Source organism: Scyliorhinus torazame, chromosome 4, assembly GCF_047496885.1.
Source record: "Scyliorhinus torazame isolate Kashiwa2021f chromosome 4, sScyTor2.1, whole genome shotgun sequence".
Taxonomy (NCBI): domain Eukaryota; kingdom Metazoa; phylum Chordata; class Chondrichthyes; order Carcharhiniformes; family Scyliorhinidae; genus Scyliorhinus; species Scyliorhinus torazame.
In genome coordinates this window covers 188,628,025-188,642,091 of record NC_092710.1, presented here as the reverse complement: position 1 = coordinate 188,642,091, position 14,067 = coordinate 188,628,025, and the positions used below count along the sequence as shown (strand labels likewise).

General features: G+C 50.9%; 1 protein-coding gene across 4 annotated transcripts in view; it reads right to left on the bottom strand.

Moving 5' to 3' along the window:
- Nucleotides 1-12,407, bottom strand: part of LOC140410645 (uridine-cytidine kinase-like 1) — a 170,239-nt gene extending 157,832 nt beyond the window's left edge. For all 4 annotated transcript variants that reach the window (XM_072499009.1, XM_072499008.1, XM_072499011.1 and 1 more), the window contains exon 1: nt 12,287-12,407. In XM_072499009.1, the coding sequence (XP_072355110.1) occupies nt 12,287-12,366 (80 nt within the window). In that variant the 5' untranslated portion in view covers nt 12,367-12,407. The remainder of the gene's footprint in view (nt 1-12,286) is intronic.
- Between the last annotated feature and the right edge of the window lie 1,660 nt (nt 12,408-14,067).

Genomic DNA, 14,067 nt, shown 5'->3' with positions numbered 1-14,067 from the left:
CATCAGAGAATGAACTGTAAATGTGGGGGAGGGGCAGCAAAGAGGAGAAAGGTTAAGGAAAGGTGGATAAGGTGGGGTGTGGGGGAATTAAATATTTATTAAGAAAGAAAGAAATGGTAAAAGACAGTTAAAATGAAATGGGATGAAAACAAATGGTCGAGGTGGGGTAGAGCTGATCACCTGAAGTTGTTGAATTTGATGTTCAGGCCGGAATGCTGTAGCGTGCCTAACCGGAAGATGAGATGTTGTTCCTCCAGTTTGCGTTGAGCTTCACTGGAACATTACAGCAGGCCAAGAACAGCATGTGAGCATCACATTTGAGCATCTTCGGCCTGTGCGCATTCAGGACCGTGACCTTCCTGTTGCTTGCCATTTTCACATCTCATCTTCCGGTTAGGCACGCTACAGCCTTCCGGCCTGAACATTGAATTCAACAACTTCAGGTGATCAGCTCTACCCCACCTCGACCATTTGTTTTCATCCCATTTAATTTATCTGTCTTTTACCATTTCTTTCTTAATATATATTTAATTCCCCCCCCCCCCAATCTTATCCACCTTTCCTTAACCTTTCTCCTCTTTGCTTCCCTTTCCCGTCCCCCCACATCTACAGTTCATCCTCTGATGTTAGTTTCCCTTCTGTTTGGCCTTTCACACCTTTTGTTCTCTCTGGGGACTGCCATTAGCACTCTTTCCCCTTGGTTTCTGTTGCCATTAGCACCTGGTTTCCCTGGGTTTCTGTGGCTATGACTCATCTTTCATTCTCACTACACAGTATAAATATTTCCCACTTTCTCTGTCTGTTAGCTTTGACAAAGAGTAATTGGACTCAAAACTTTAGCTCTTTTCTCTCCCTACAGATGCTGCCAGACCTGCTGAGATTTTCCAGCATTTTCTCTTTCGTCAAAGTATGTATTTAGTTGGTCAGTCATTTCTTTGTTCCCCATTATACATTTCCCTGTTTCTAACTGTAGGAGACCTACATTTATCTTCACCAATCTTGTTCTCTTCACATACCTATAGAAATTTTAGAATAGAATATAGAGAGATTGAATCGGTTATGATTATATTTGCTGAGTTCAGAAAAATGAGGAGTGGGGGGGGGGGGGATTCTAACAGGGTTAGACAGGTTAGATGCAAGAAGGGTCAGCACGGGAGCATAGTGGTTAGCACAATTGCTTCATAGCTCCAGGGTCCCAGGTTCGATTCCCGGCTGGGTCACTGTCTGTGCGGAGTCTGCATGTTCTCCCCTTGTATGCATGGGTTTCATCCGGGTGCTCCGGTTTCCTCCCACTGTCCAAAGATGTGCAGGTTAGGTGGATTGGCCATGCTAAATTGCCCTTAGTGTCCAAAATTGCCCTTAGTGTTGGTTGAGTGGGGTTACTGGGTTATGGGGATAGGGTGGTGTGGGCTTGGGTAGGGTGCTCTTTCCAAGAGCCGGTGCAGAATCGATGGGCTGAATGGCCTCCTTCTGCACTGTAAATTCTATAAAGGTGTTCCATATGGTGGAGGTGTCCAGAACCGGGGTCATGGTCTAAGGATAGAAGGTAAACCATTTAGGACGGAGATGAGGAGAAATGGCTTCACCCAGGGAGTGGTAAGGTTGTGAAATTCGCTACCATAGGAAGCAGTGGAGACCAAAATATTGTATGTTTTCAAGGAGTTAGATATAGCTCTCGGGCATAAAGGGACCCAAGAATATAGTGGAAAAGCAGGAACAGGATACTGAGCTGGATGATCAGACATGATCATAATGAATGATGCAGCAGGCTCGAAGAGCCAAATGGCCTCCTCCTGCTCTTATTTTCTATGTTTCGCTGTTTCTAGGTCATATAATACCTCATCAAATGTAATGGTGTCTTTCACTATTGCAATGGAGAGGGATGGGGCCAAACGGCAGGGCAAGGTTTATAATTGGGGGAGGGGTAATTATGATGCGATTAGGCAAGTATAGGGAGCATAAGATGGGAACAGAAACTGTCAGGGAAAGGCACAAATGAAAAGTGGAGCTTGTTCAAGGAACAAATACTGCGCGTCCTTGATAGGTATGTCCCTTCAGGCAGGGAGGAAATGGCCATGTGAGGGAACCATGGTTCACAAAAGAGGTTGAATGTCTTGTCAAGAGGAAAAAGGAAGCGTATGTAAGGATGAGAAAACAGGTTCAGTTGGGTCGCTTGAGGGTTACAAGGTAGCAAGGAATGAGCTAATAAAAAGGGCTTAGGAGAGCTAGGAGGGGGCATGAGAAGTGTCTTGGCGGGACGGATCAAGGAAAACCCCAAGGCGTTTTACTCTTATGTGAGAAATAAAAGAATGATCAGGGTGAGGTTAGGGCCGGTCAAGGACAGTAGTAGGAACTTGTGCATGGAGTCAGAAGAGATAGAAGAGGCGTTGAATGAATACTTTTCTTCAGTGTTCACCGAGGAGAGGGGCTATGTTTTTGAGGATGAGAGTGTGATACAGGCGGGTAGGCTGGAGGAGGTAGATGTTCTGAGGGAAGATGTATTTGCAATTTTGAAAAACCTGAAGCTCGACAAGTCCCCTGGGCCAGATGGGATATATCCTAGGATTCTTTGGGAGGCAAGGGATGAGATTGCAGAGCCTTTGGCTTTGATCTTTGGGTCTTCACTGTCCACGGGGATAGTGCCAGAGAACTGGAGAGTGGCGAATGTTGTTCCTCTGTTCAAGAAAGGGAAAAGGAGTGACCCTAGTAATTATAGGCCGGTTAGTCTTACTTCGGTGGTCAGTAAGTTTTTAAAAAATATATTTTTATTCAATTTTAGCAAATTTTCAACAAAACCCCCCTCCCTTACAGAAAAAAGAAAAGCATAAAACACACAGATCAACATTGGGGGAATTCGCGATGTAAGTGTACAATGTACAAACCCCCCCATGAAACAATAATAAACACATACCCGAAACCCCCCCCTGGGTTGCTGCTGCTGACCACCTCCTAACGTTCCGCTGGAAAGTCTAGGAACGGTTGCCACCGCCTGAAGAACCCTTGCACAGACCCTCGCAAGGCAAACTTTACCCTCTCCAATTTAATGAACCTTGCCATGTCGCTGATGCAGGCTTCTACGCTTGGGGGCTTCGCATCCTTCCACTGTAACAGAATCCTCCGCCGGGCTACCAGGGACGCAAAGGCCAGAATACCGGCCTCTTTCGCCTCCTGCACTCCCGGCTCGTCCGATACCCCAAATAATGCTAACCGCCAGCTCGGCTTGACCCGTGTGTTCACCACCTTAGACACAGTCCTCGCAAAGCCCCTCCAAAACCCATCCAGCGCCGGACACGCCCAGAACATATGGGCGTGGTTTGCTGGAGTCCCCGAGCACCTCACACACCTGTCCTCCACCCCAAAAACCCTACTCATCCTCGCCCCAGTCATATGAGCTCTGTGAAGAACCTTAAATTGTATCAGGCTAAGCCTGGCGCAAGAGGAGGAAGAATTAACCCAACCCAGGGCATCAGCCCACAGACCCTCATCTATATCCTCCCCAATCTCCTGCTCTCATTTATCCTTTAGCTCCCCCACCGAGGTCTCCTCCTCTTCCTGCATCTCCTGATAGCCCACCGAGACCTTGCCTTCTCAAACCCCCCCCGCCCCCCCCCCCCCCCCGAGAGCACCCTATCTTGAATCGTACGTGATGGAAGCAGTGGAAATTCCCTCACCTGCCGTCTCACGAACGCCCTTACCTGCATGTACCTGAAGGAGTTTCCAGGGGGTAGCCCAAATTTTCCTCCAGCGTCCCAAGACTCGCAAACGTCCCATCTATAAACAGGTCCCCCATTCTTTTAATTCCTGCCCGATGCCAGCTCAGAAAACCCCCATCCATTCTCCCCGGGACGAACCGATGGTTCTCTCGGATCGGGGACCAAACCAAGGCCTCTACCTCACCCCTGTGGCGCCTCCACTGCCCCCAAATTTTCAGAGTCGCCGCCACCACCGGACTCATAGTGTACCTTGTCAGTGGGAGCGGCAGCTGTGCCGTTACCAGCACTCTCAGACTCGTGCCCACACAGGACACAATCTCCAGCCTCTTCCACGCCGCCCCCTCCCCCTCAATTACCCACTTACGGATCATCGCCACATTGGCAGCCCAGTAGTACCCACATAGATTGGGCAACACTGGGCAACGCTAGCCCTCCTGTCCCTGCTAGGCTCCAGAAACACCCTTTTTACCCTCGGGGTCTTATTCGCCCACACGAATCTGATGATGTTCCTGCTGATCCGTTTAAAAAAGGCCTTAGGGATAAGGATGGGAAGGCACTGGAACACAAAGAGGAACCTCGGAAGGACCGTCATTTTCACCGACTGCACCCTACCCGCCAACGACACTGGCAACATATCCCACCTTTTAAATTCCTCCTCCATCTGCTCCACCAGCCGCGTCAAATTGAGCTTGTGCAGGGCCCCCCAACTCCTAGCCACCTGGATCCCCAGGTACCGAAAGCTCCTTTCCGCCTTCTTCTGCGGAAGCTTGTCTATCTCCCTTCCCTGGTCCCCTGGGTGTATCACAAAGAGCTCACTCTTCCCTACATTAAGCTTATATCCGGAAAAGTCCCCCAACTCCCTGAGGATCCGCAAAACTTCCGGCATCCCCTCCACTGGGTCCGCCACATACAACAACAGGTCACCGGCATACAGCGACACCCGGTGTTCCTCTCCCCCCCCCGAACCAGTCCCCTCCAGTTCCTGGACTCCCTCAGTGCCATGGCCAAAGGCTCAATTGCCAATGCGAACAAGGGGGATAGGGGACACCCCTGCCTCGTCCCCCGGTACAGCCGAAAGTATTCCGACCTCCGCCGGTTCGTGGCCACACTCACCACCGGGGCTTCATAAAGTAGCCTAACCCAACTGATGTACCCCTCCCAGAACCCAAACCTCCTCAGCACTTCCCAAAGATACTCCTGCTCCACCCTATCGAAGGCCTTCTCCACGTCCATAGCCGCCACTACCTCCGCTTTCCCCCTCCACTGCAGGCATCATAATTACGTTGAGGAGCCTCCTCCGCACATTGGTATTCAACTGCCTACCCTTCACAAATCCCGCCTGGTCCTCGTGAATCACAGTCCTCAATTCTGGTAGCCAGCACCTTCGCCAACAACTTCGCGTCGACGTTGAGGAGAGAGATCGGCCTGTACGACCCACACTGTAATGGGTCCTTGTCCCGCTTCAGGATCAGCGAGATCAGCGCCCTGGACATTGTAGGGGGCAGGGCCCCACCCCCCTCCCTCGCCTCATTGAAAATCCTCACTAGTAGTGGGCCCAACAGGTCCATGTACTTCCGGTAGAATTCCACCGAAAACCCATCCGGCCTTGGGGCCTTCCCTGCCTGCATGCTCCCCAACCCCTTAACCAACTCCTCCAGCCCTATCGGTGCCCCTAGCCCAACCACCTGCTCCTCCTCTACCCTCGGGAACCTCAGCCGATCCAAAAATCGCGCATCCCCCCCCCCCCCGGTCAGGGGTTCAGACCTATACTGCTCCTCAAAAATGTTCCTGACTACCCCATTTATTCCCACCGCACTCCGCACCGTGTTCCCCCCTCTATCCCTAACTCCCCCAATCTCCCTCGCTGCCTCCCGCTTCCGAAGCTGATGTGCCAACACCCGGCTCGCCTTCTCCCCAGATTCGTACACCACCCTTTGCACTTTCCTCCACTGCACCTCTGCCTTCTTGGTAGTCAACAGGTCAAATTCGGCCTGGAGGCCTCGTCGCTCCTGGAGTAATCTCTCCTCGGGACCTCTGCTTACCTCCTCTCCACCCTTAATCTCTCCCTTTCTCTCCTCTCCTTAGGGGCCTTAGTGGAGATTAGCTCTCCCCTGACCACCGCCTTCAACGCCTCCCAGACCACCCCCACCTGCACCTCCCCATTGTCGTTAGCCTCCAAATATCTTTCAATGCACCCCCGGATCCGCCCGCTCACCTCATCTGCCAACAGTCCCACATCGAGGCGCCACAGCGGCACTGGTCCCTCTCCTCCCCCAACTCCAGCTCCAGCTCCACCCAATGTGGGGCATGATCTGAGATAGCTATCGCCGAATATTCAGTGCCATCCACTCTCGGGATTAGTGCCCTGCTCATAAATGAAGAAATCTATCCGGGAGTAGGCTTTACGGACATGGAAAAAAAAGGAAAATTGCTGGCCCCCGGCCTGGCAAACCTCCATGTGTCCACTCCCCCCATCTGGTTCATAAACTGCCTAAGCACCTTGGCCGCCGCCGGCCTCTCACCCATCCTAGACCTGGAGCGGTCCAATGCTGGGTCCAACAACGTGTTGAAGTCCCCCCCCCCCCCACCAATATCAAACTCCCTGTCTCCAGGTCCGGAATCCGACCCAACATGCGCCTCATGAATCCGGCATCATCCCAATTTGGGGCGTATACATTCACTAGTACCACCCGCACCCCCTGCAGCTTACCATTCACCATCACGTACCGACCTCCATTATCTGCCATGATGTTCAGCGCCTCAAACGACACCCGCTTCCCTACCAAGATCGCCACCCCTCGATTATTCGCGTCCAACCCCGAGTGGAAAACCTGCCATACCCACCCCTTTCTCAGCCTAACCTGATCTGCCACCCTCAAATGCGTCTCCTGGAGCATAACCACATCGGTCTTCAGGCCCTTCAGGTGCGCGAACACACGGGCCCTGTTGACCGGCCCATTCCGGCCTCTCACATTCCAAGATATCAGTCGGATCAGGGGGGCTTCCCGCCCTGCCAACTAGCCATCTCCCTTTCTAGGCCAGCCACATGCCCGCGCCTCCCACACCCTCCATTCCCCCAGACAGCGGACCCCGCCCCAACTCTCTCTCCGAACTCCAGCTCCCCTTTGGCCAATGCAGCAGCAACCCAGTCTCTTTCCCCCCCCGCGCCCCCCCCAGCTAGGTTCCCCCCTAGCTGTATTGCTCCCCCCCATGGCACTCGGTGGTCGGTAAGTTAATGGAAAGGGTCCTGGGGGATAGGATTAATGACCATTTGGAAAGATGCAGCTTAATCCGGGATAGTCAACACGGATTCATGAAGGGTAAAAGTCTTGCCTCACAAATTTGATTGAATTCTTTGAGGAGGTAACTAAGTGTGTAGATGAAGGTAAAGCAGTTGATATCATATACATGGATTTCAGTAAGGCGTTTGATAAGGTTCCCCATGGTCGGCTCATGAAGAAAGTAAGGCGGTGTGGGATAGAGGGAAATTTGGCCAATTGGATAAGTACCAGCCTCCCCGAACAGGCGCCGGAATGTGGTGACTAGGGGCTTTTCACAGTAACTTCATTTGAAGCCTACTTGTGACAATAAGCGATTTTCATTTTCATTTCATTTCATTTCAAGTAACTGGCTATCACATAGAAGACAGAGGGTGGTGGTGGATGGAAAATGTTCAAACTGGAGACCAGTTACCAGCGGTGTACCACAGGGATCAGTGCTGGGTCCTCTGCTATTTGTGATTTTTATAAATGACTTGGAGGAGGGGGCTGAAGGGTGGGTCAGTAAATTTGCTGATGACACCAAGATTGGTGGATGATGTGGAGGGCTGCTGTAGGCTGCAAAGAGACATTGATAGAATGCAGAGCTGGGCCGAAAAATGGCAGATGGAATTTAACCATGATAAGTGCGAGGTGATCCATTTTCGTAGGACAAATTTGAATGCGGATTCCAGGGTCAACAGTAGGGTTCTGAGGAATGTGGAGGAACAGAGAGATCTTGAGGTTCATGTCCACAGATCTCTGAAGGTTGCCACTCAAGTGGATAGAGCCGTGAAGAAGGCCTATAGTGTGTTAGCGTTTATTAACAGGGGGCTTGAGTTTAAGAGCCGCGGGGGTTATGCTGCAACTGTACAGTACCCTGGTGAGGCCACATTTGGAGTATTGTGTGCAGTTCTGGTCACCTCATTATAGGAAGGATATGGAAGCATTGGAAAGGGTGCAAAGGAGATTTACCAGGACGCTGCCTGGATTGGAGGGTAGGTCTTATGAGGAAAGGTTGAGGGAGCTAGGGCTTTTCTCATTGGAGCGAAGGAGGATGAGAGGCAACTTAATAGAGGTTTATAAGATGATGAGGGAATTAGATAGAGTGGATGTTCAGAGACTATTTCCTCGATGGATGTAGCTGTTACAAGGGGGCATAACTATAAGGTTCAGGGTGGGAGATATAGGACGGATGTCCAAGGTAGGTTCTTTACTCAGGAGAGTGGTTAGAGTGTGGAATGGACAGCCTGCTGTGATAGTGGAGTCGGACACTTTAGGAACTTTCAAGCGGTTATTGGATAGGCACATGGAGCACACCAGAATGACAGGCAGTGGGATAGCTTGATCTTGGTTTCGGACAAAGCTCGGCACAACATCGAGGGCCAAAGGGCCTGTTCTGTGCTGTACTGTTCTATAATACCTCATCATATTTAAAAAGACCTGAAAACTACTTGGCAAAGTGAATTAGTTCCACAGTCCAATAACTATCATGCAAGTAAAGATAAATACAGCATCAGTACAGAAGGATGGGGAAAAATGTTAGTCGTTTGGTGACAATTTCTAAGTCTCTGCTGCAAGGGACTGATATTAGCATATAAAAATTATATATCTGCATATAATTTATCAAATTTTCAGTTAAATGTTCCTGACCCCAGTTATTACATCGAATGCAAGTTGTATGCAAGAAAATAACATTTAGTAAACTTCAAATGAGTCAAATCCCAAGGGATTGAAATTATAGCCGCAGAGACCCACTGTGCCACATGAATAAGTCTCTCTGTAAACGGAAATGCCTTTATATGATACAATTCAAATTTACATATTGAGCCCGAGCTGCAATGCATTAAATACCACCCTAATGGCAGAGATGGGCATGTTCTCTGCTCAGGGTGCCTTGAACCATGTTAAGAAGTCTTACAACACCAGGTTAAAGTTCAACAGGTTTGTTTCGAATCACTAGCTTTCGGAGCACAACACCTTCCTCAGGTGAATGAAGAGGTGGATTCCAGAAACATGTATATAGACAAAGTCAAAGATGCAAGACGATAATTTGAATGCGAGTCTTTGCAGGTAATTAAGTCTTTACAGGTCCAGGCAGAGCAACAGGAGGGGGATAATCACAGGTCCCTCACCTGTGACAATCACAATCTCCTCAGAAGACAAACACTGCACACTGGACACAACCGACAGATCACCCTTCGACGTCCAGTACTTCCCCAGAGCGAGAAACTATGACATCTGCTTCGCAGCCTTCAACACGTCATCGATGAAGACGAGCATCTTGCCAAGGCCATCCACACTACTTGCCTTCAAACAACTGTGCAACCTCAAACAGACATTGTTTGCAGCGAACTACCCAGCCTTCAGAACAGCGACCACGACACCACACAACCCTGCCATGGCAATCTCTGCAAGACGTGCCAGATCATCGACATGGGACGTCTCCATTACACACGAGAATGCCACCCACCAGGTACGTGGTACATACTCGTGCAACTCGGCTAACGCTGTCCCCGAAGCATGGTACACTGGCGAGACCATGACGACGCTGCGACAATGGACATCGCGCGACAATTGCCAGGCAGAAATGTTCCCTTCCAGTCGGGGAACACTTCAGCAGTCAAGGGCATTCAGCCCCTGATCTTCAGGTAAGCGTTCTCCAAGATGGCCTTCAGGACGTGCGACAACGCAGAATCACCGAGCAGAAACTTATAGCCAAGTTCCGCGCACATGAATACGGCCTCAACCGGACCTTGGATTCATGTCACATTACATTCACCCCCCACCATCTGGCCTGGGCTTGCGAAATCCTGCCAACTGTCCTGGCTTGAGATAATTCACACCTCTTTAACCTGTGATTATTCCTCTCACCAGTTGCTCCATCTGAACCTGTAAAGACTTAATTATCTGCAAAGACTCGCATTCAAAGTATCGTCTTGCATCTTTGACTTTGTCTATATATATGTTTCAGGAACCCACCTCTTCATTCACCTGAGGAAGGAGCTGTGCTCCAAAAGCTAGTGATTCGAAGCAAACCTGTTGGACTTTAACCTGGTGTTGTACGAGTTCTTATTGTGCCCACCCCAGTCCAACGCCGGCATCTCCACATCATGAACCATATTAGCAGAGCTTCTTTGAAGTTGGGATAGCCAGCTGTCCCCATTCTCTTCCTGATGCATGTTTGTGGAACTGTTCCAAGATGTTGTATTTGGTTTTCAGAATGGTGGACAAACTTATTCGCAGAATCTTCACGATCTCCACGTTCCACCACACACCAGGGATTTCCACTATCACATTGCCGAAGGCATTGCTCAGTCAGTAACGGCTATGGCTGAGGGTCTTGACAGAATGTCCTGGTCACTGGGGGCCCCTGAAGCAGATGAACCTTGCAGAGACACCGAGAAGCCTGTCTCAGTCTCAAGTATGTCCCAGTCGCTGAGAAACGTGTCCCAAATGCAGATGGGCATTGGCAAGGCACTGCCGAGCGTAGCCCTGGTCACAGAACGGCATTGATGAGGACATCAACACCATAATGCAAACAGGGAGTTGCCAGAGCTAGATGCCGCAGGTGTCTCTGGAGCTCACTCCAGCACCGCTGCACCCCAAGGAGACCCTCACGACCCCACCGGCTCCGACCAGAAAGAGGGAGTGCTGGAGACCAACCATGGCCTCCCTACAGGGAGATGACAGAGGTAACCTGCTCTCCAAAGTCCCCTCCCCTCGCTCTGACAACAGTGCATCTCAGGGTTAGTGAATGGAAAAGGCATGTGCCACCAGCAAGTCGGCCGGTGCCCACCGACTCCAGGCCCTTTAGAGGCACCTGCCAGGGGCATCAAAGGCGACAGTAAGCAGCAGGCTACCTCCACCTCTGATGTGGATCCTGGGAACACACCTAGATGTAGCTGCAAAGCACGGAGGGCTACGCAGATACACATCACAAAGGGCACTAGGGAAGGGGGAGTGGCACCATCTGTAGCTAGGGACAGTTAGAGTCACCATTGTACACAATTAAAATACGTTACACCCAAGACATGTGAAGCCCCAGTCACGTTATTCCACACTGCGGGCCAGCCTGTACCCCTCAACAATGGTCTTAGACCACACCCCTCCCCCCTTCAGGACTCCTACCACGTGCAGGTGATGGGTGTCAGTGTGCAGTCAGCAGACAGACAGGAGTCAGACTATGGCATAGATTGAGGAGTACCAGAGCTCAGCTCACAGCAGGTTAACTTCACCCTCCAGGCCTTGTATATTAACCCGCTGACAGTGACAACCCAGACACATCACCCTGGAGTGGTGCTACACAGACCCTCAGTGGGTGGAACAGAGCAACTGAGGAGGGCAGGAGTCAGTGAGATGATGGATGAAGCTACACCCTATTAGAAGCGGGCGAGGGCCTCCCTCATCCTCCAGGCATGCCAGATCCTCGCCATCGCCTGTCCTGCATCCTCTTTAGGCGTGTCTTCATCTGAAAACACATGTTTCCCCACATACTGACACTCATCCCTACTGTACCATCATCTCTCGATCCCTCCCTCCATCATTTCTAAATCGTTAGGCAGCTTGCTGCACACCTTTACTGGGTGAGCAGAAATTTGATCAAATTAAACTGGTGTTCTAATCTAATCCCATGATCACTTTACCGATTCAAAGATTGTCAGAACGCTTTAGACAGTGCGTTTGATAGTCTAATTTCGTGTTGGGATGTGAAATGAAAAGTAGAAGGGAATGTTTAAAAATAACAACCATGTTAAAAGGTCCTTGACGTTTTGCAGTCACTTCCGGCAATGTGGTTCAATTTCAACTTCATTTGGGGGGGGGGGGGTAATTTGGCGAAAATTAAACGAATTATTTTCAATAATCCGACCTACTTCTTTTAGTGCAATCACTTAAAACAGCAGAATCGGTGTGGCTTCTGTGTCCACCCATCACGTCCCCATTGACGGACTTCCCGCATTTCAAGGGTCTAACAATATGGTTTTATGGTGCAGCCAAGTGGATTTGGGGCAACACCAACGCACCGTTCAGACACGGTGAACTGGGTATCCAGGAGTGAGCCGCCTCGATGCAAGTGGCGTTCAACCTCACTGCCATCCCCAAAGCTCGTGCTCCCGTGGGGGGAGTGCCGGCTGCAGCACGCGCGCGCTGCCCGCTCGGTGGCTCGGGTTGCCCCTGGTAACCAACCGCCCGCCCGCCCCAGGCGAGGCCCGCTTCCTGGTGCAGGGAGTTGTAAAGCCGCCGTGATTGCCATCGCCGCCATAACTGTTTCGGGAGACACCACTCCCGTTCCCCTGCCGTGGCTTTTGCTCATACCTGTCTGACCTGGAGATGCTCCTATCTCCCTCCTCCTCTTCCTCTCCCACCATTGCCATCTGATCCACGTTGCCAGCCATTGCCTCCACGCACCTTCTCCGCTTTCTTTTGTTATACGTACGTTGGATGACGCAAGCACGCCTGCAGCTCTTCCCATTGACAAGCTGTCTGTCTTGGCCATTGTATTCAATCCTTGCCTGTTCCAAAGGAACAGTGATGTGGCTGCATCGCTGCTGATGTGTCCCAATTATAGCATGGACTGAGCTTTGCATTTAAACGATGCAAAAAACATTTTATTAAGGCATTTATGATTTTATAACAATAAACAATACAAAAACAAATCTACACATAGTTCAGTGTAAATGATGCAAATTGAACGATTGAACTTGGGGAAGATGGTGGCGTAGTGGTAATGTCCACTGGTCTAGTAATCTAGATGGACTGCAGCGTACATGCGATACTTAGGGCACAATCTTCCCAAAAAGATTCACCTGAGGAAGGAGCAGCGCTCCCTCCGTAAGCTAGTGACATCGAAACAAACCTGTTGGACTTTAACCTGGTGTTGTAAGACTTCTTACTGTGCTCACCCCAGTCCAACGCCGGCATCTCCACATCATGGTTCCCAAAAAGGAACACAGTGCCGAGAAACATGGCTATTCAACGTGACTCGCTTTGAATGCGGAGCCTAAACGGGGAATGCGCCGATGAGGCCGCACATGACTGCGTTTTTTACAATGGGGATGTGGTAAACCACTGTTACACCTGTATTAGGTGATGCAAGGTAGGACCTGTACTACAGGTTCGCGGGTAGCCCCTGCCTGCTGGCTCCGCCCAGTAGGAGTATAAATATGCGTATCCTCTATTCAGCAGCCATTTCGCCAGCTGCTGTGGGAGGCCACACATTTTACTGCAATAAAGCCACAGTTATATCCAACCTGAGTCTTTGTACAATAGATCGTGCATCAATTTATTGCAGTAATATTTTCTAGAAGTTGGACCTCCGAATCAAACCAGATCGCCTGCAGCTGGATCCGCAGTCTAGCGATGCCAGAAAGGACTTTAATCACTGGCTAGCCTGCTTCGAGGCCTATATCAACTCAGCGACCACCCCTCTGACGGAGGCTCAGAAGATACAGATCCTGTACTCAAGGTTGAGCTCCAGCGTGTTTCCGCTGATCCAGGACGCCCCGAAATACACGGACGCATGCGCTCCTCAAAGAAAACTACGCACAGAAAGCGAACACATTCTTCGCCAGGCATGTACTCGCTCTCAACTCCCTGGTGAGTCCATAGAAGACGTCTGGCGGGCCCTAATCCCAATCGTCCGGGACTGTGACTGTCAGGCCGTTACAGCCACCGAACATTCTAACCTTCTTATGCGTGATGCTTTTGTAACGGGGATTGGGTCGGACCTCATTCGCCAAAGGCTGCTTGAAGGGGCCATGCTCGACCTAGCGGGGACTAAGAAGCTAGCACTCTTCATGACGGTCGCCTCACGTAATACTCAGACCTACCCCTCCGGCCGCGCGGCCCACCCCTCCTATCCCTCGTGGACCCCACAAACGGCCGCCCCAGCCAATACGCCTGCGCCACACGCCAATCCGTGCACCCCTGGGGTGCCCGATGTTACTTCTATGGCCAGCAGAAGCACCCTTGCCAACGCTGCCCGGCCCACCCTGCCATTTGCAAGGCTTGCAGCAAAAAGGGTCACTTCGCCGCGGTGTGCCAGGCCTGCGCAGTGGATGCTATCGCCCCCTCCCCCCTGACCCACACACAACCAG